The sequence below is a fragment of the Notolepis coatsorum genome (assembly GCF_963971535.1).
Source record: "Notolepis coatsorum genome assembly, chromosome: 5".
In the NCBI taxonomy this organism is placed as follows: domain Eukaryota; kingdom Metazoa; phylum Chordata; class Actinopteri; order Aulopiformes; family Paralepididae; genus Notolepis; species Notolepis coatsorum.
The window spans coordinates 56,825,295-56,848,874 of record NC_140169.1 but is presented as its reverse complement, the minus strand read 5'-3'; the positions used below and the strand labels follow the sequence as shown (position 1 = coordinate 56,848,874).

The window sequence follows — 23,580 nt, the reverse complement described above, 5'->3', positions numbered from 1 at the left end:
GTGACGATACACAGAAGGTTAACCCTTCCACTGCCACACAACAGCAGGTTGACCCTTTCACTGCCACACTACAGAAGGTTAACCCTTTACTATCACACTACCGACGGTAGTGTGATAGTAAAGGGTTAACCTTCTGTAGTGTGGCAGTGAAAGGGTTAATACTGATATTCTTACGGTATACAGGATATATGTATCCATATCTGTCTGTAGTACATACCTGCATATAATCCTTTTTACATATCTGTAGATAGATACTATATCTATATCTGTACATATCCCTTACCTACTCTCACTAGTTGGCCAGTATGACTTACTACCAGTGGTGCAGTGCTGGGCAACCGCGGTCAAACGGCGTTTGGGCTTCGAAGTGCGCGCATCCTATTATTATGCAAAGTCTAGGTGATAAGTGCCTAGACTTTGCATAATAATAGGATACCGTTTGGCCTCCGCCCATATTACGACTGCACCCCTGCTTACTACCATAGTGTCTTTACACCTGTATCACTGCACATATTAATACTACAACTCTGTACATTCATCTGATTAGCACTATTACTCAGTAGTACTAATTAATATATTTTAATACCCAGTTTAATCCCCTCTACATTGTATATTACTGTTGCACTTTACTGTTACATTTGCACTCTGGTTGGATGTTAAACCGCTTTTTGTTGTACTGTACTTGTGCTGTATGATGACAATACATTTTAATTAGGGATGCTCGATATTGGCTTTTTTACCGATACCGATATACCGATATTGTCCAACTCTTAATTTCCGATACCGATATCAACCGATATCAACCAATACCGATATATGCAGGGTTTCCCCCCCAAAAAACGGAATAATTTCAGGTAATTAACATTACATATCTCTTGTTGTGGAATTAACACAACATTATGCATACTTTTGACAATAAATAAAATCAGAATTTGTTCTTACTTGCTTGCCTGGGTAAATAAAGGTTCTAGAAATGTAAAAAAAAAAAAAAAAAAAAAAAATTGAAAACCGATACCGATATTTTCCGATATCACATTTTAATGCCGATAATATCGGACATCCCTAATTTAAATCTAATCAAATCTAGAGGACACACAGCATCCTCAGAGGACACACAGAGAGGACACACCTTCTTTGACGTAGGCGGCGTATATCCCTCTCAGCTTGGGTCTGCTGTTCTCCAGCTCTGTCTCGATCTCGTCTTGGTAGATGCTGATCTCACCTGGGGGACGGACGGGAGACGTTATCTGAGACGTGTGGTATCTAACCGTCTGTAGTGTGGTAGTGAAGGGGTTAACCTTCTGTAGTGTGGTAGTGAAAGGGTTAAGAAAACATCTTTGTTTGGTATAATAAATCCCCAAGAATCACAACACGGCCATTTGAATGTTTCTCAATGAAAATGAGAAGAATGACACAAACATTGTCATTCCCTCTGATATCGTGAATCTCATCGCAATTGTACTATCAGTCGAAATAGTTGCAATTAGCTATGTTTTCCAAATCATTCAGCCCTCGTGGCATATTATTATACAGTATATAAACTCCTTTACACAGCAGCAAAAGATTATATCTGTGTTTAAGGGGTCCCCACACGGCGACCGATTTTTTTAGCGAGCCGACCGACAGAATTGTATCGCCTCCATTGTTATGAATGAGAGAACCCACACGGCAGGAGATTTTGAAGCGACGGTCGCGCAGCTATTTCTGTCGCCTCGCTAAATATCGCCTCGATCCTATTTTTGGAGGCGACGGCACACGGACAATGAGGAAATAACATGACTTCTACACTAGAAGTAGTGCAGAAGTTCTACTGGTGTATCATTTGTACACCTTTAATGTATCAATACATTCATTGATCAATCTACGTATTATTACCATGCTACTTATGTTCATTATTATTAACGGGAACAATTTAAATAAATAACGTTAGTTTGAGAAGCTGTAGTGGCCGCTTGTCATTAACTAATAAATGAACAATGCGCCACGATGCACCTACTAGTGTTTTTATACTCGGGTAACAAAAGAAGTTGTGGATGTTGACAGAGTTTAATGTCCAGGCTGCAGCTGATGTAGTTTGTAAGGTTTATTGTCCAAAGAAAATTATGGTTGAGAACAAAACAGTTTGCGTCTTCCGTGAAAAAAACACTCTCTCAGCAACTGCATAACAATACTTGTCCAATCGTTGGTAATGAACGTATCGTAGCGATCAGGCATGCAGTAATGTCAGGAAGAATGAGGAGAGGTTGTATTCGTATATGGTGGTTTAATTCCAGCTCAATATGGGTTTTACAGGTTAATACTCTCTCGTACTGCACAACACAGCTACTGCTAACCCGCTTCACAACAACCTAACGTAACGTCCGGGACTCCGGTCCCGGCGGTCCGGTCCGCCCTCCTATATCTCCCGGGGGGAAACACCCCCAGCTAAACAGAGCGACACATAGCTTATTATACCTGAGAACGGTCGCCTCTGGTGTGGGGGGCTAAGCGATTGTCATTGAGCGACAGGCGATCACATCGCCAGGCGACGTCTGTCGCCCACCGTGTGCAGACCACTTAAACGAGGCAATTATTACAAACTAAAATGGTAAACACACCTTGAACTTCATCCAGCTTCTTCCCCAACTCGTGCTCCAACTACAACGGGACATAGAAATGAAAGATAGTCATAAAGCTGTGAGGCCTGGGCTGATTTTCAGGACTCGTGACTCGACTCAGGACTTTAGCACCGATGACTCGGACTTGGACTCGAGCATCGACTGCATTCGGACTCTGAAGGTGCAGACGAGGACTCAAGACTTGTTAATTGATAAATACAGTTATTTATTTAAATTTGGCATAAGATATTGATGGCTAGTGCATTTGTTTGGCTATTGTGTCACAAAGTAAATAAACTCCCTTTGAAATGATGACCGCTGTGTCATTTATGTTTAATGTAGAACCTTTTTGTGGACTCAACCTTGATGACTTGGACTCGGACTAGGGTAATGGGGACTCGACTCAGGCTCTTCTTGGTGACTCAGACTTGGACTCGGACACTGGGGACTCGAGACTCGACTACAACACTGGCTACAATCACGGGCGGCTAAGTGGGCAAGGCGCTCGCCACTAACGCAGGAGATGCTGGGTTCGAGCCCAGCTCTCCGCATTGCTACCAGCTTGGCTGGTCGTTCAACTTCATACTAATACAATTGGCAGTGTTAGGGGTGGGAAGCTGGTGGGTGGGGATCGGACGTTGTGAACAGCGACTCCTACAGGTCGGTTGGTGCGCCTGCGCAGCAGAATCAGGAAGCGACGGGGGCGGCGTGTCCCTCCCACGCAGACCCTCGCCGCTGAGAGATCGCGCTGTGCAGGTGAAAAGATGCAAGGCTTGGTCCACATTGCAGCCGGCCAGTGGGAGGCATGGCCTAACAACGTTCGAGACAGGGGAGGGTAGAATTGGACAATACGAAATTGGGATGGGAGAAAAATAGAAAAAATGGGAGAAAAAGTAGATAAAAAAAACACTGGCTACAATCATTTTACTGTGCCACACCAGGTTCTCCTAAGATCACAAAGTAGTCGCATGAATTCCTTTTTGTGCTCGTCGGGAACGGCATTTAATCAACATTTTTCAACCAATGGTCACTATGTTATATTAGATTCAAATGTATTGTCTTTTTTTTTATCCACTTTTTCTCCCATTTTCTATTTTTCTCCCATCCCAATTTTTCGTGTAATCCAATTCAACCCTCCCCTGTCACGAACGCTGTTTCTTGCCTCCCACAAGCCGGCTGCAATGTGGACTAAGTCATACATAGCACGAGTCCCCTCCGATACTCGAGGTAACAGCAGTCGCATCTTTCCACCTGCGCGGCTCGATCTTTCAGCGTCAGGGGTCTGCGCTTTGGAGGGGCGCCGCCCCCATCGCTTCCTGATTCTACTGTGCAGGCGCACCAACCGACCTGTAGGAGTCGCTGTCCACAATGCCCGATCCCCACCCATCAGTTTCCCTCCCCCTAATACTGCCAATGTGTATTAGTACGGACGACCAGCTAAACTGAAAGCAATGTGGAGCGCTGGGCTCGAACAGTGAGGCGTACCTGTTCGAGCCCAGTCTCCAGTATTCGTGGTGAGCGCCTTGCCCACTGCACCACGTAGCCGCCCAGATTCAAATGTATTGTCATTATACAGCACAAGTACAGTACCCGGGAGGAGCGGGAATCGAACTGGGAACCTCCGGATTGCCAGACGACTGATCTACCTCCAAAGCCACTGTCGCCCCCAAATACAATAGCAATCTATAGGAGTGGCATTTGTCTCCCCCCCCCCACCCCAAGAGTCAAGGAAACTATAAAAGAAGGAAGTCAGTTATATTGAAAGCCTGTATTCAAAACCTAAATATACCAGCAATCTGAGGAAATATACATCAACCAATATATCAAACGCTAGTTAACAATGGAACACATTGCAGATGATTGTGACATCCGAGGTAATAACCTGTTTAAATGACGGCTCATAAACCAGGAGATGGTTGATCCCATTCAACTCGATGTCGTCCGAACTGAACATTTCCACACTTGTCGGCACCAATGTGCGTTCACGCGCGCTACACAGTGACGGGATGACCCTTCCTTCTTTTATAGTTTCCTTTTGCCAAGAGTAAGCATGATTGCAGGGGTGTAAAATACTTGAGTAATTGTACTTCGTTACAATACTTAAGTACTGTTTTGGGGGATTTGTACTTTACTCGAGTATTATTAGGTTTGTATAATTGTACTCAATTACATTTCAGAGAAAAAAAAACGTTTTTTACTCCTTACATTTAAAATGCAGACTTACAAAGTACAAATCTCGCAGGTCCAACAATTTTAATGAGTATATTTGTTTCTCTGGCCGAACTAACGCTAACGTTATTAATCCTGCGGCCGCGCTTCATTTAAAAACAGCCAATCAAATCCCCATCAATGGAAAATGAACCCGCCCATACCCGTGCTGACTGGTCCTTGTGCGAGACTAGAAAGCGGGGATCTTTGATTAAACACCTGCTATCAGAAGAATAGACAGTCAGGAAAAAAGTTTTTAACTTTTTACTTCTACTTTTTAGTACTTAAGTACATTTAAAAGTAGAAACCTTTTGACTTTTACTCAAGTGTGTTTTTAGCCAGATACTCGAGTATGATTTTGAGACGGTACCCACACTTTCACTTAAGTATAATTTCTGGGTACTTTTTACACCCCCTGCATGATTGTGAGTAGAGCCAATAAGAGAGGCACCTGTTTCATCTTCACTTTCTGTTGGCCGGCGGTGAAGGAGGGCGGGTCACACTCCTGCTCCAGGTCCACCCGCATGAACTCGTCGATGGTCAGCTGACTGGTGGGCGTGTCCTCGAACTCTGTCAACCTGAACCACAACAAACAGATCTGTCTCAACTAGGGCTGTACCGAATGTCATTTTTTAACATTTAAAGCTTCTATTGAAGTATTCGAACGAAGCTTCGAATGTCTGTCGTCATATTTTATGACGTAATCCAAATATTTTTTTTTATATCCTCAAACTAAATCCTCAATTTTAATAAAGTGATTCATCTGATTAAATGAGTATTAACACATTGGTCGCCAAAATCTCTGTTCAGCGTTATTGGCCGCCATGCGTTGTCTGTCCTTTTTCATCCTGAGACACAGTTTAGACCTGACCATATTGAGACACAGTTTAGACCTGACAGTATTGAGACACAGTTTAGACCTGACAGTATTGAGACACAGTTTAGACCTGACAGTATTGAGACACAGTTTAGACCTGACAGTATTGAGACACAGTTTAGACCTGACAGTATTGAGACACGGTTTAGACCTGACAGTATTGAGACACAGTTTAGACCTGACAGTATTGAGACACGGTTTAGACCTGACAGTATTGAGACAGTAATAATAATAATAATAATAATAATAATAATGGATTGGATTTATATAGCGCTCTTGACTGACCCAGAGCGCTTCACAGAGTCCATTATTCATTCATACACAGTCATACCGGTTGTGGTAAGCTACAATTGCAGCCAGAGCTGCCCTGAGGCAGCTGTAAAATACTTGAGTAATTGTACTTCGTTACAATACTTAAGTAGCGTTTTTGGGGATTTGTACTTTACTCGAGTATTATTAGGTTTGTATAATTGTACTCAATTACATTTCAGAGGAAAAAAAAGTTTGACTCCTTACATTTAAAATGCAGACCTACAAAGTACAAATCTCGCAGGTCCAACAATTTTAATTAGTATATTTGTTTCTCTGGCGAACTAACGCTAACGCTATTAATCCTGCGGCCGCACTTTATTTAAAAAGAGCCAATCAAATCCCCATCAATGGAACTTCCGGTTGTGTGATGTCCGGGTAGCAGCTTGAATCTCGAGCTCCTCAGAACCCCCGAGATAAACGACCCAACAAACAGATATTGTCAGCAACATTTAACGAGTGAAACGGTAAGAAGTCTAAAGATGAGCCCGAAGAAACGAAGTGCTAAAAGAAATACCAAAACCGACTCTGGAAATGAGAAAGATGTCACAGATGAACAGGCTTGTCAAACCAGCTCTTCCGACACTGACGAGGAAACAGAGAGAGAGGAATCCGCGATTCTAAAAGAATTAAAAGATCTAAGGAGAGAGAATAAAGAAGCACACAATGCCACCCAGTCTTCAGTGAGCAAACTTGAAACATCTATGTCGCAAGTAACTGAATGGATTGACAAAACAGAAGGTAGAATTACGGTAATTGAAAAAGAAATCACGAAACTGGATGATAGTGGAATGAGACACCAGAGGGCGCTCAAATACCTTGTAAGAAGAGATGCAGAAATTACAGCAACCTGTGAAGACTTGCAAAATAGACTCAGACGCAACAATATCCGGATCTACCAAGTCCCTGAAGGTAGCGAGGACAAGGATACTAAAGAGTTTGTGAAGCAGCTATTGACAACATCCCTGAAAATAACACCTGAACTTGAGTCTGAGATTAAGATAGAAAGAGCGCACAGATCACTGATGGCCAAACCGAGAGAGTCTAGCGCACCCCCGCGCTCTATCATTGTGCGCTTTCTAGATTTCAATATCAAAGAACAGGTTCTACAGCTCGCATGGGGACAAACCGTCACATTTCAAGGGAAAAGGATCTATTTTGATCACGATTACTCCCCAGACCTGCAAAAGAAGAGGGGTCAGGTGCGTCACGTCATCAAACAGCTGAAGGAAAAAGGGATACGCGCTAATTGCCCATACCCGGCACGACTCAGGATGACAACAGAATCGGGAACGAAGGTGTTTGACTCTCTGGTAGATGCAATTCCCACACTGAAAGAACTGGGAATTCATGTCCAAATCGACGAAAGAGAGAAACTACAAAGACAACTGACAAGGGACAGGTGGCGAACACAAAGAAGAGGGCGTGAGCAGCGAACGAAAGGAGCCATGACGTCACTATCTGCCGCAGACCTAAGATCATTCATGGACGATAAAGATGAGTAAACCAGTTAGATATAGTAAACTAACGAAATGTTTACAATAAGTGTAAAACACAAGAAATAATGGACATGCTGCTGACTAATATGATTATCATTTACCCTGAGTATTAATTACCTGTTGGGAAAATTTAAATATATTAAATCTACTTTAATTTATATGTGGTTCTGAGGCCAGAGACTGAGCCATAGACGGATCACACTTAGCCTGTGTTACCAGGCAAAGGTTAACCCTATACGTTCGTGGTTAACTTCTCTGCACTTAGTGCAATATGCTCCCTGAGAGAGAAAGCTACACCTCTCTAGAACATCGGGAGATTATTTCATTTGTGATTTATGTAAGACAGCTTACTGGAAAATTGGAAGCCCTAGGTTTTCCCTTACAAGTGAATAGGGGACCATTTTGTTTTGTTTTTTATGTTGTATACTCTTTGACAAATGCCTCAAGCTCATATACTATGGAAGATAGATCTATGTTGTACATACGAAATACAATGACATTATGACAAGCCTTAAATGTATTAGTTACAATATAAATGGTCTTAACAACCCAATAAAGAGGAAAAAACTTTTTGGACAACTTAAGAAAATGCAGTGCTCTATAGCATTCATTCAAGAAACGCACTTATCAATGAACGAACACCAGAAACTGAAGAGAGAATGGGTGGGCCAGGTGTATAGTGCGTCCTGTCAAACAGGGAAAAAGAGAGGAGTGGCTATTCTATTTAACAAATCAGTATACTTCACCAAAGAAAAGGAAATTGCAGATGACCAGGGCAGATATGTTATGGTCCTGGGGTCAATAGGAGGATCAATCATAACCTTTCTAAATATATATGCACCAAATGAAGACTGCCCCAATTTCTTTAAAGGTATAGCCTCACTTTTGGCTGGTAATGCCAAAGGAATTATCCTTATGGCCGGTGATTTCAACTGTGTACTAAATCCAAAAGTAGACAAACTGCCTGTAGATTGTGGACCCATTTCAAAAAAATCTAGATCACTGAATGCAATGATAAAAGAATTTGGACTTATAGATGCATGGCGTTTCCACCATCCTAGGCAGAAAGACTTTACCTTTAGGTCTGGGGTCCATGGTAGCTACTCTCGGATAGATTACTTCTGTATTTCCAAGCAAGATATTGACAAAGTTGAATCATGTATCATTGAACCAGCGACCATCTCAGATCATGGACCTCTAACTCTTCAACTTAACCTCAGTACCAATAAAATCTTTAAATATTGGAGGCTCAATGTATCCATGCTGTCTGACTCTCACACACGGGAGAGGATAAGTGAAGAACTGAAGAGTTATTTTGATCTCAACAATAAGGGGGATGTCTCACCATCAATTTTATGGGACGCGGCAAAGGCTGTAATGAGAGGTAAAATTATCTCAATTTCAAGTGCACTAAAGAAACAGCGAAATGAAAAACAGCAGAACCTAGAAAATGAGTTAAAAATACTAGAAAGGAAACATAAACTGAACAGAGATGAAGAAGATTTAAAAGCTCTACTAACCTGCAAACAAAAACTAGATGACCTGTTGACATACAAAGCGGAAGGAGCCCTTAGATTTGCTGGTAGGAATTACTATGAGATGGGAAATAGGGCAAGCAAGCTACTGTCATTCCAGCTCCACAAAATACAGTCAAGTCGGATAGTTCCAAAGATTAAACACCCCAGCACACACATGGAAGTAATGCAAACGCAAGAAATTGCTAATGCATTTGCAGATTACTATACCGACCTCTACAAAGCACAGCAATTGGAAAACAAGAAAGAAAAAATCAACAACTTCTTAGATAACCTTAAACTTTCTAAACTATCCCCAGATGAGGCGGATGAGCTAACCTCCCCTATTACGGAGAAGGAGATAGGGGAAACTATTCAGATGCTTAAGAACAATAAATCACCAGGTACAGATGGGTTTTCAAATGAATTTTATAAACATTTCACTGAACAATTAACACCAGTATTAAGTGTAGTTTATAACTATGCCCTATCTGAGAGAGATCCACCAGGAAGCTGGTCAGAAGCTATTGTCTCGGTAATACATAAAGAAGGTAAAGACCCCACAAGATGTAGTTCCTATAGGCCCATAAGTCTCCTTTGCAACGATTTCAAGATATTGACATCTATACTTAAAAAAAGAATACAGAAACATATAACAAAACTGATACACCCAGACCAGACTGGCTTTATCACTGGTCGACAGGGTGCTAACAACATCAGAAGAACTTTAAATCTGCAAACAGTGGCTGGATTTCGAAAAGAACCATCAATGCTTCTCGGCTTAGATGCCGAGAAGGCATTTGATAGAGTTGATTGGCTGTACCTTGAACTAACATTGAAAGGTATGGGATTCAATAACACATTTATAGAATGGATAAAATGTTTATATAAAAATCCTAAGTCTAGAGTAAGGGTGAATGGTCACTGCTCTCACTTCTTTGACATACAGAGAGGGACACGCCAAGGAGACGTTTTGTCTCCATTACTATTCGCGATTGGCATAGAGCCACTAGCGGAGATGATTAGATCAAACCCTCAGATACAGGGAATAGATGACCAAAAAGGCATTACACACAAGATCTCGCTATTTGCTGATGACATTTTACTTTATATCAAAAACCCTTTAGAATCAATTCCAAACATAATGATGGATTTAAGAAATTACGGCGAACTGTCGGGTTATAAGATAAATGAGACCAAATCAGAAGCCATGATGATAGTGGGAACATGGCCAATACATCTGAATAGTATAGCACCCTTCCATTGGGCTAGAGACGGATTCAGGTATTTAGGAATCATTTTGACTCCCAGCAGCAATCAGTTATATCAAGCAAACTACGAAAAGTTGATTGTACAAATCAAATCAGACATGGCCAGATGGGACATTTTACCTCTCTCCCTAGTGGGAAGAATAGAATCAATTCGAATGAATGTGCTACCTAGACTTATTTTTCTCTTCCAGTCTCTACCTATACCAATACCTGCCACTACCTTTAAAAGGTTAGATAAACTCCTATCCAAATTTATCTGGCAGAGGAAAAAACCTAGAGTAAGGCTTAAAACACTATGTTTGCCAAAGAACAAGGGTGGTCTTGGTCTACCAAACCTAAGAAACTACTACTGGGCAGCTCAATTACGCATACTTGTGCATTGGATACAAAAGGACCTAGACTCAGGATGGGTACAGATTGAGCAAAACTCAATTCCAAAGACCCCTCTCAGATCCATAATATTCCTGGGGAAAGCATACTGGAAAAAAATTAAGATTGGTAACAAATGGATTACAAATACATTAAAGGTATGGGAAAGTGTAAGGAAAAAGGGGGGAGGTCCACGATCAATATCTAGGGCCATGCCAATAGCAGACAATACAGAATTCCGGCCAGCTATGGAGGATGGGGGTTTTAAAAAATGGGCGGATTTGGGCCTGGTTACTATCAATCAATTAATGGAAGGAGACTGTTTTAAATCGTTTGCACAGCTACAGCAATGTTTTGATCTACCTTCGAAAGACATGTTTAGATACTTTCAAATAAGACACTATGTAATGACTCACAGTGAGTGGGAGGCAATTAAGAGACCACCAACAAATGTGGAGCGGTACTTTATAAACACAATAGAAAAAAACTTGATGGAAAGAAAGCAGATATCCAATATTTACAACATGTTACAACTAGACGATCCAGGAGACACCACCTATATTAAAGAAAAATGGGAGTTGGAAGCTAATGTGATCATAGAAAATGAAGAATGGGAGGACAGCCATTCAAGCAATCATAAAATCACAAATAGCCCAATGTGGAAGGAGTTTGACTGGAAGGTCAAGGTCAGGTACTTTAGGACTCCTCAAGTTCTCTCCGGATTTGCTGGTGGGTCCTCACCACTATGTTGGAGAGGATGTGGAATGATCGGAGATCATACACATATTTTCTGGGACTGTCCAAGGGTGCAGACATTTTGGATGAATATCAAAAATGAGATTAAAACCATTCTAGATCTTGACTTACCTCTGAATCCATCGTACTATATCTTGGGATGTATACCGAAAGGCACATACTATGGAGATACGTTATATATCTTGAGAGTGATACTGTTAATAGCAAGGAAAATGATAACTATGGCATGGCTACAAAATCAACCACCGACAATCAAACAATGGACCAAGAGACTGAGACAGATGTATACAATGGAAGAAATGACTGCACAATTGCAACTGAAAAAAGATATGTTTATGCAGAGATGGTCACTTGTAACCTTGTACCTGGAGATACATTAGCATGAGCCTGACGCCCTCTCTCTCTTTTTTTTTCTTTTCTTTTTTTGTTGTTCTTTTTTTTCTGTTAAAGTATATATTTTTTTCCTTTTGCTAAATTTATTTTTCTATTTATTTTTTCGTTTCTTATCCTACAAAAAATCATAAAAAAAAATATTGTAAAAATCCCTCCCCACTGGGTTGTTTAAGAGGCGTACTCGGATTATACAGCTTATTTTGATTACGCTGAATACCTTAAACAAATTGAATAAGAGGGAAGAGCCTGAGTAACAAATGTCATTGACTATGTGAATCAAGTATATTATACTGTATGATTAATGCAATGTGATGTTCAATATGACACAAAATAAAAGAAAGTTAAAAAAAAAAAAAAAAAAGTGAATGTTAAAGGTGAAAAAAAAAAAAAAAAAAAAAAAAAAAAAAATCCCCATCAATGGAAAATGAACCCGCCCATACCCGTGCTGATTGGTCCTTGTGCGAGACTAGAAAGGGGGGATCTTTTATTAAACACCTGCTATCAGAAGAATAGACAGTCAGGAAAAAAGTTTTTAACTTTTTACTTCTACTTTTTAGTACTTAAGTACATTTAAAAGTAGAAACCTTTTGACTTTTACTCAAGTGTGTTTTTAGCCAGATACTCTGACTTTTTACTCGAGTACGATTTTGAGACGGTACCCACACGGTACCCACCTACGGCCCCTCCGACCACCGCCAACATTCATTCACATGCATACACATTCATACGAGGCAAGTAGGTTAAGTGTCTTGCCCAAGGACACAACGCAATGGGATGGACATGGGCTGCAGGTCTCACCTCTTCCTCAGAGTGGCTTGACACACCTTCACCACTCCTATCACATCCTTCACTGTACGACGAAACTCATGCATCCGTGCGGCTACAAGCAAAGCTGTGGGAGGAGAGGAGAGACGAGAGGAGAGGAGAGGAGAGGAGAGGAGAGGAGAGGAGAGGAGAAGAGAGGAGAGGAGAGGAGAGGAGAAGAGAGGAGAGGAGAAGAGAGGAGAGGAGGGGAGAAGAGGAGGGAAGGAGGGAAGAGAGGGAAGGAGAGGAGAAGAGAGGAGAAGAGGGCAGAGGAGGAGAGAAGAGGAGACGAGACAAGAGGAGAGGAGAGCAGATGAGAAGAAAGCAGAGGAATGAAAAGGAAAAGACAGGAGAGCAGAAGAGATGGGAAGAACAGCAAGGAGAAGAGGAGAAGAAGAGCAAGGAGGAGGAGAGGGGAGAGGAAAAGAGAGGAGAGAGCAGAAGAGAGAGGATGAGGAGAGGGGAGAGCAGAAGAGAGGAGAGTATGAGAGGGGAGAGCAGAAGAGAGGAGAGGATGAGGAGGGGAGAGCAGAAGAGAGGAGAGGATGAGGAGGGGAGGGGAGAGGAGAAGAGAGGAGAGGATGAGGAGGGGAGAGCAGAAGAGAGGAGAGGATGAGGAGGGGAGGGGAGAGGAGAAGAGAGGAGAGGATGAGGAGGCGAGGGGAGAGGAGAAGAGAGGAGAGGCAAACAGAAGAAAGGAGATTAGAAACATATTAATTTGGGGTGAGGGGTTTGTGACCTAAATACAAATACATAATAAACACTGCATGGACTCTGGTGCAGTGTGTTAATGCGGTTTGGACCATGTTCACCATCATCACTATCACTACTGTCTGATTGAATCCTGCCACTCACTACTGTCCACTACTACTACTACTGTCACTATTATCATTATTACTTGCACTCTGTTCTATTATTCAATATTACACTTACTGTAGATTTCTGTATATTTTACTGTATATTTTATATTAGAATGTATATACATAAGATAGGAAATGTAAATCCCGGACCGTGTTTTATTATTATTATTTTATTCTTACTAGGCTTATTTTATTCTTTATTCATAGGCTTAGTTTTTATTCTTATTCGTGACTAATTGTTTTTGTCTACCTAAATGTTTACTGTGAGCGATTTGTAGTGCCAAATTTCCCTCGGGATGATTAAAGTATTTATATTCTATCTATTCTATTCTATTCTATTCTATTCTATTCTATTCTATTCTATGCACCTACCCTACTTGTACCCTCCCTGCCCCCCATGCTGCTATGACACATGAATTAATAATAATAATAATAATAATAATAATAATAATAATAATAATAATAATAATAATAATAATAATAATAACTAGACAATTCCGCGCGGGGGAAATTGTGAAAGTGTGGGTGACGCCTGTGCACCGCCGGCCAACGGGGGAGAGGGTCTCTCGCGAGTCTCTATGACAAACGGTTCAAAGGATACAAAAAGGGGGCGCGGCCTAAGGATCGGGGGAGTGGTCAACATAGACCAATCAAAGAGGATATCCCTACTGAGTGCAATGACACAACCCGCAACACTATTACACTATTACACAATATTACACTATTACACACTATTACACACTATTACACACTATTACACACTATTACACTATTACACTATTACACACTATTACACACTATTACACTATTACACACTATTACAATATTACACTATTACACACTATTACACTATTACACACTATTACACACTATTACACTATTACACACTATTACACTATTACACACTATTACACACTATTACACTATTACACACTATTACAATATTACACTATTACACACTATTACACTATTACACACTATTACACACTATTACACTATTACACACTATTACACTATTACACACTATTACACACTATTACACACTATTACACTATTACACACTATTACACACTATTACACTATTACACACTATTACACTATTACACACTATTACACACTATTACACACTATTACACTATTACACTATTACACTATTACACAATATTACACTATTACACACTATTACACTATTACACTATTACACTATTACACACTATTACACTATTACACTATTACACACTATTACACACTATTACACTATTACACACTATTACACTATTACACTATTACACACTATTACACTATTACACTATTACACACTATTACACTATTACACTATTACACACTATTACACTATTACACTATTACACACTATTACACTATTACACACTATTACACTATTACACTATTACACACTATTACACTATTACACACTATTACACTATTACACACTATTACACTATTACACTATTACACACTATTACACTATTACACACTATTACACTATTACACACTATTACACTATTACACACTATTGCACTATTACACTATTACACTATTACACACTATTACACACTATTACACTATTACACACTATTACAATATTACACTATTACACACTATTACACTATTACACACTATTACACACTATTACACTATTACACACTATTACACTATTACACACTATTACACACTATTACACTATTACACACTATTACAATATTACACTATTACACACTATTACACTATTACACACTATTACACACTATTACACTATTACACACTATTACACTATTACACACTATTACACTATTACACTATTACACACTATTACACTATTACACACTATTACACTATTACACTATTACACACTATTACACACTATTACACACTATTACACTATTACACTATTACACACTATTACACTATTACACTATTACACACTATTACACTATTACACTATTACACACTATTACACTATTACACACTATTACACACTATTACACTATTACACACTATTACACTATTACACACTATTACACTATTACACACTATTACACTATTACACTATTACACACTATTACACTATTACACACTATTACACTATTACACACTATTACACTATTAGACACTATTACACTATTACACACTATTACACTATTACACTATTACACACTATTACACACTATTACACTATTACACACTATTACACTATTACACTATTACACACTATTACACTATTACACACTATTACACTATTACACACTATTACACTATTACACACTATTACACTACTACACACTATTACACTATTACACACTATTACACTATTACACTATTACACACTATTACACTATTACACACTATTACACTATTACACCGAGTACAATGGCACAATCCGCAAGTCTCTACGACAAACGGTTCAAGAGATACACTGAGGGGGTGTGGCCTAAGGGGGCGTGGTCTAAGGATCGGGGGAGTGGTCAACATCGACCAATGAAAGGTGGTCAACATCGACCAATGGCACAATCCCCAAGTCTCTACGACAAACGGTTCAAGAGTTACACTGAGGGGGTGTGGCCTAAGGGGGCGTGGTCTAAGGATCGGGGGAGTGGTCAACATCGACCAATGAAAGGTGGTCAACAGGGGGAGTGGTCAACATCGACCAATGAAAGGTGGTCAACATCGACCAATGGCACAATCCGCAAGTCTCTACGACAAACGGTTCAAGAGATACACTGAGGGGGTGTGGCCTAAGGGGGCGTGGTCTAAGGATCGGGGGAGTGGTCAACATCGACCAATGAAAGGTGGTCAACATGGACCAATGAAAAATGAAAGAGCATATCCCTACTGAGTACAATGACACAACCCACAAGACAGAGGGCGCTGTCCATCAATTCAGTAGTGCAACACAGTGATGGCCAATGATGGGTTAAGTGGATGATGTCATTGGCAGGTCAGCTCAGCCATGAGCCCTGAGCCTCACAGCTGTTAAGCCTGAACCAATCAGCCATGAGCACAATGACTTGCATATTCTGAAATTTCTTTACATGACTGCATTGTCACGTTGATTAAAAGAAAACTATAAGAGATGAAGCGTTGAGACTCGCACAAGAGCACTACAACGAGTAGGCGAAGGGTTGTGCGCGAGATTGTGGCATTCGTGCGATATTGTGGCACTCCTTCGGCGATCGGAACAGAAGGCTAAAAAAAAATTGATTTCTAGAGGGCGATTGCATGGCGGTCAATGGGGAGGAGAACCTTCAAACAAATGGTCGTCAGTTGAGATAGAAATGTCCAATTCCATTTATTTTTCTTTTGTGAGCGGGATGACAGCCGTGTCATCGTTTTGATGTGTTTGTTTTATTTCTACGTCCAAAATTGAGATCACACTCGCAATTCACCCAAGGTAGGGGGAAAAAGATTATGTCAGCTGCTACACTCTAAAATGCAATGCATTCCCAATGGGACCGAAATTTTACAGTTTAAAGTCGATTCGTAGCCAGACGGTGCGGTGAAACTTTTACGGGTTCGAAGACCGCAGTTGCCATAGGCAAGCCGCTCGTTTTGATACCTTTCACGTGTATGGTGCGCGAACGCTTACGTGTTGCAAAGTGTTTGAAACTCTAAATTGCACTGTATTTCCGAAATTTTACCGTTTAAAGTCGATTCGTAGCCAGACGGTGCGGTGAAACTTTACGAGTTCGAATAGCGTATCGAGTTGGAGCAAGCCGGTCGTTTTGATACCTTTCACGTGTATGGGGCGCGAACGCTCTGGCACGAGTGTGTTGTCAAAATCGGTGGAATAAAGAATAAAGAAAGAAAGAAATAAAAAGAGTATGGATATGTATAGTGTGGGTTGCAACCTGGCTTCGCCAGGTCACCCACACTAATAATAATAATAATAAATAAGCAACAGTATGAATACGCAGCAGGACATAAAACCACGGGTAACAAGTAACAAATAACAAATAAGTCCAGTAGGGGAACAGTCAGGGAGGTAAGGAAACCGAGGGGAGGGGGGGGACAGGAGGCGTGAATACTTTCCCCAAGGCAGTTGTCCTTCCGCGTTCGGTTTACGCGGCCTGATTGGCCACTGACGCTTCTCTTGCTCGCTCCTAACTTTCAGAACTTCTCTCATTTCCACAAGTCCATCACATCAGCTACCTACCTGCATCAATATACTACTAACTATCAACTAACTCGCTACCGCCGTGCATCAATATACTAACTAACTAGCACATCAATGCACTAACTACTACCGCCGTGCATCGCTATACTGCTACCATATCAATCGACATCACATCAATATAAATAACGTATTGTTTTCATCTCTCTATATTAACGTAACTAGCTATTCATATTAATCGACATCACATCAATAGTTAGTATATTGATGCACGGTGGTAGCAGTATAGCGATGCACGGCGGTAGCGAGTTAGTTGATAGTTAGTAGTATATTGATGCAGGTAGGTAGCTGATGTGATGGATTTGTGGAAATGAGAGAAGTTCTGAAAGTTAGGAGCGAGCGTCAGGAGTAACGCGTAGGTAGCTGATGTGATGGACTTGTGGAACTGAGAGAGAGCGTTAGGAGTAACGCGATTGGGCGTTGCGAGAAGCGTCAGTGGCCAATCAGGCCGCGTAAACCGAACGCGGAAGGACAACTGCCTTGGGGAAAGTATTCACGCGGACAGGAGAGGGAGAGAAAGTAGGGAAGGGGAGGGGGAGGTGGTAGGTTGGAGGAGGGTGGTTATGGGGAGGGAAGGTTGTATGCTTGGGAGAACAGGTAGGTTTTGAGTCGGGATTCAAAGGTGGAGAGTGAGGAAGAGTCTCTGACGGAGGTCTGAGGGAGGGTGTTCCAGAGTCGGGGTGCAGCTCGTGAAAAAGCCCGGTCACCAAAACTTTTGAGTTTGGATGGCGGGACGGCGAGGGAAGCAGTGGAAGAGGACCGGAAGAAACTGGGGCGGGAACTTTGGTGATTGGGGCCTTCTCACTCACTGCTGCACCCCGGCTCTGGAACTCCCTCCCTCAGACCGTCAGAGACTCCCCCCTCACTCTCCACCTTCAAATCCAGACTCAAAACCCACCTGTTCTCCCTATAGCCTTCAACCTTCCCCACCTATAACCCCCCCCCCCCCTCCAACTTGTTTGATCTTTGTTACTGTGGCCTTATGTTTCTGTGTATCTCATGCTGTTTCCCCTGTTTCCCCCGTAGTCTTATGTTCATTTTGTTTCTTTGTTTCTCTTTGTTTCTCTGCCTACTGTCAGCGACTTCGGGTTCCCGAGAAGCGCTCTACAAATAAAATGAATTATTATTAATATTAAGGGAGAAGGAGGTCAGTCAGGTCGGGGATTAATAAAGGAGCACCTTCCCCACCGCCTCCCTGTCATGGCGTCACGACAGTGTGTACCTGCTCCACACAGCCCCGAGGGCCGGCGTCCCGTGTGCATCCAGTCCCTCTTCATCCTCTGCAGGAGGCGCAGAGCCGTCATGGAGACCTCGTGAGTCTTCTCCCCGAACTCCAGCATGTGGGCGAAGCGCGGGATGTACAGGCAGGGGTCTGGGGGGGGGCGAGAGAGTAGGTCAGGGGTCAGGGGTTAGTACTGTAGGGTTAGGGTTAACCTTCTGTAGTGTGGGAGTGAAAGGTTAACCGTCTGTAGTGTGGTGTGAAAGGGTTAACTCGTAGCTGTGTGGCAGTGAAAATGAAAGGGTTAACCCTTTGGTAGTGTGGTAGTGAAAGGGTTAAAGCGCATAACCGCAGCAATAACAAGATATTGCGTGGAGCGACTCGCACGCATTATGCCTCGCTCCGCAGACATAACAATGCACAGCAATATACCCACTTAATGCGTATTGTCAGTCAAAACAGTCAGTTACCATTTGTAACAATTACATTACCTCCACTCTGTCTGCAGCTGGTCTCACAGTGGGCGACGTGTTGTTGGCACAATTTGGAAATGCACAAACACAAACCGCAGTTTTTATCTTTTAGATAAGGCTAAGCTAGCTTTCAATGCAACAAGGTTTTCGCGGTACTATCCATGCTCCACAGCTGACCAGTGTTCCTGCAACTACTCACACCTCTGTGCAAAAATACCTCTCCTGGAGTTTTAAGCTAGGCTAGTGGTCCGTATCCGCTTCCATTCATTTGTGCTAAGCTAGGCTAGCTTGCAGCCGGATAGCTTTCTACTGAAGGCAGAGGAAATTGGTATCTATCTTCTTGTCCGACTCTGGAAAAGACGGTAAGCGCATTTCCCATAATCTTGGCGTGTTCCTTTAACAATTAACACCTGTGGTTTAACTTGGGACATAAAATGTATATGAAAAATGTTCATACTTTAGGCGGTGTTTACAGATATGATTTGCGTAGCTCAAAGCCTTTTTACCTACTGATAAAAAAAGGGGGGATTCAGTCACACATTCACATCATAGAAAGTTGAATTCATTTCATTACTCAGTCAGCGAGACAAAAAAACACAGATGTCAAGCAAATGCCGTCTGAAAGTGTAGATTATGAAATATAAGCAGCTTATGTGGGGGTGCTTGTTTTTAAAACCCCTTTGTACCCCACACACTTTTGAAAATATTTTCAATCTTTCAAAATGTTCTTCTTATGTACCCCGGTTGCTATTGCATGTACATATTTGTGTTTCATTACACGTATGTGTGCATGCTTACCAACTGTTTCGCCTGTTTTATAGCAACACTACTATCAACATCTACTACCAACATCTAAGAAGGGAGATCCCCCTTGAACGGCCCTTCTAAGGTTTCTCCCCTCCACATTGCCTGTGGTGCTTTTTTCCTATTGCTAGGTTTTTAGTGAGTTTAACTTTTTCCTTACCTTGGCTAGGGTATGTCTGGGAGTGTTGCATTTATTTATTATTCCATTTTATTATGGATTTCATGGTGTTTTTTTGTTTTGTTCTTGATTTATTGTGATGTTTCTTCTTGACTTGTTTATTAAAGAAGACGTGTCCGGCCCATGGGGACATTAATAACGTGTGTTGCCGGGCCTTACAAATAAATTTGATTTGACACTGATTGTACTTGATTATCATGGCAGGGCCCGGGAGCCATGTTGCTGAGTAGGGTATATCTGCAGAGCCGCAAGCCCAACGTCTGGGCGGGGCTTCGTGGCTTGGACTAGGTTTGACTGTGCGTGGGCGGGGCGTCGTGGCTTGTACCTTGTTTTGTTTCCTGTAAAACCCGGAAGTAGTCAGTTTGTGCTGTTTATGTTTAACCTTAACCCTAACCCTAACATTAACCTTAACCCTAACCTTAACCCTAACCAGGGGCGTAACTGACGCCGGGGACATCGGAAAGTGTCCCCCGCATGTTTTCAGAATGCAGTTATTGTACCTCCCACGTTTTACCGTCCAAAGAGCTGAGTCTGACTACCTGTCCTATTATTATGCAAAGAGCAGTAGATGGGGGTCGCATTCTTGCCCTGCACGGGCCAAGTACCCACTCGCTAAAGTACTTGTCTTTGCATAATAATAGCTCGGGTCGTCAGCCGAGGTGTGTGTTAAAATACGTCGCCCAAGGTGTGTGTTAAAATCCGTCGCCCAAGAGGAGAAAGCTACTTCTTCAAAGCAAACTAAGTTTTGCTACGCTGTCGCCTAGTCCTTGTGAGGCTATTGCTGGTTGTTCCCACATCCTCTGCTGAAGCTGAGAGGAGTTTCAGCGGACTCCGGAGGTTGAAGACCTGGCTTCGCAACTCCATGAAGCAGAAAATGTTGAACAGTGTGGCAGTTTGTCATCAAGAAAGAGTTGATGCCTTTGACATGAGAGAACTCTGTGAGGAATTCATCTCTGCCCATGATCGGAGACAACATGTCTTTGGAAGCATTGGATGAGTTTAAATGTGAAAATGTCAATTTAAATAATGGAGAAGTCACTTTTTTTTTTGTATTTTATTTTTTTATTATTTTTTAAACAAACATATAAACAAACATGACAACACACGATAAGATATACAAGCATTAATTGTCAGGGCACATCCAATGAGATCACCTTCTTCACAAACATAGCCACAACACTGGTAAACAAACTACCCTCCCACTCAGGGCAGTATGGGGTAGAACACATAGTAGCATACTACATGAACCTAGGCGTCCACAAAGACGACTTCAAACTGGAAATAGTAACTACAGATGAGGTACTCAAAAAACTGAGCGCCCTCCAACCAAACAAGGCCACTGGCCATGACAACATCCCCTCCAAATTCCTCAGAGACTCAGCAGCAGCCATCACCCCAGTCATCACACACATAATAAACCTCTCCATAAAACAGGGACACGTCCCCAAGGACTTCAAAATTGCGAGAGTAACACCCCTGCACAAAAAGGGCAGCAAATTAGACCCGGGTAACTACCGCCCTGTTTCTATCCTTACATCCATCTCGAAAGTCATGGAAAAAATAGTATACGAACAGATCGAAAAGTACCTCGCGGAAAAAAATCTAATCTACGAATTCCAATCTGGCTTCAGAACATCCCACTCCACTGACACATGCCTTCTCTACTTGAACGACCACATCAAACAAGAGGTGGACGCGGGCAAATACTGCGGCATGGTCATGCTGGACCTACAAAAGGCCTTCGACACTGTCAATCACACCATTCTGATTGACAAGCTAAAAGCAATTGGTTTTGATAGTTTATCAGTGAGCTGGATACAATCCTACCTGGAGGGGAGGGAACAGATGGTGGAAGTAAACGGTACCCTATCCCCCCCCCTCACAGTGAGCTGTGGTGTTCCACAAGGAAGCATACTAGGACCGCTACTATTCCTAATTTATGCAAATGACATGTCGTCAGCTTGTGACTGCAACTTGTTCCTGTTTGCGGACGACTCAGCCCTGCTGGTCTCTGACAAGAACAAGTTACAGGTTGAAAAAGCCCTCAGCTCGGAACTAGGCAAAATCTGCATATGGCTCGCCGACAACAAACTATCATTACACATGGGCAAAACAGAGTCCATTCTCTTCGGTTCAAATAACAAACTCAGCAAGACCGACGGCTTCTCGGTTACAGTGGGTGACAATATTATCACAAGGAAAGATGAAATTACCTACCTGGGTTCCATCCTAGAGGCTAATCTTTCCTGTGACAAAATGGCATCCAATGTAATAAAAAAAGTCAACCAACGAACGCGATTCTTGTACCGGATCTCCTCTCTGGTAAACAAGAATACCCTGAAGACTCTAGCAGGAGCACTCATTCAAGGGTACTACGACTATGCTTGCACCTCATGGTACCAAAGCACCTCAAAGGCACTAAAAAACAAATTACAAACATCTCAAAACAAGCTAGTCAGACTACTACTTGACCTGACTCCTAGAACCCACCTCACCCCTGCCCACTTTGACAACCTAGGATGGCTTAGAGTAGACGACAGAGTACAGCAACTTGCAATGGGCCTGGTCTACAAGATACACTACGCGACCAAGGTACCCATGTACATGTCAAAATACTTCCCAAAGGTCAGTGAATACCACGATCACAACACCAGAGGGAGCTCCACAAATCATGTAAAACCCAGATTCGGCTCAAACAAGGGACTAAACACGTTTCGCAATTATGCCACATCAATGTGGAACGCCCTGCCTAAAGCTGTAAAGGAATGTGAATCACTACCCACCTTCAAAAACACTCTCAAAAAACACCTACGTGAGACTGCAATTCGAAACTGGCCCCTACAAATGTCCTAACCTAGTTGTACAGTAAATGACCAAGTAAGGCTTTGTCAATATTCCAATGTACAGTGTAAAATGTGTGTGTGTCCCCTACCCAACCCCCCCCCCCCCCCCCCCCCCCCCCCCCACCTCCAATGTACAGCCCTCACCCAACCCCACCCCACCAACCTCCTCCAATGTACAGTTTCTACGCCAAATGTATATACACTCCTTTTCTGGACACTTTTGTATCACAAACAGTACTGTATTTGCAAATCTGATATGTCATAAATGTATAGATGTAGCAGTACTGTCTATCTGTATGTCATGTATGTCATATATGTTATGATGAATTGAAAATGGGGGACCCTGATGTAAACAAGACGAAAGTCTTTCTCTGGTCTGCATCCCCTTAACAATTGTATGTATTGAGATGTACTGTA

At 41.9% G+C, this 23,580-nt stretch overlaps 1 protein-coding gene across 1 annotated transcript in view; it reads right to left on the bottom strand.

Moving 5' to 3' along the window:
• Positions 1-23,580, bottom strand: part of brf1b (BRF1 general transcription factor IIIB subunit b) — a gene marked incomplete at its 3' end in the record, with an annotated part of 152,137 nt that overhangs the window by 53,988 nt on the left and 74,569 nt on the right. The window contains exons 7-11 of the mRNA XM_084314116.1: positions 18,869-19,018; positions 12,592-12,685; positions 5,257-5,383; positions 2,598-2,637; positions 1,130-1,222 (exon numbers count right to left, since the gene is read on the bottom strand). Coding sequence (XP_084170242.1) covers positions 1,130-1,222; positions 2,598-2,637; positions 5,257-5,383; positions 12,592-12,685; positions 18,869-19,018 — 504 coding nt within the window. The remainder of the gene's footprint in view (positions 1-1,129; positions 1,223-2,597; positions 2,638-5,256; positions 5,384-12,591; positions 12,686-18,868; positions 19,019-23,580) is intronic.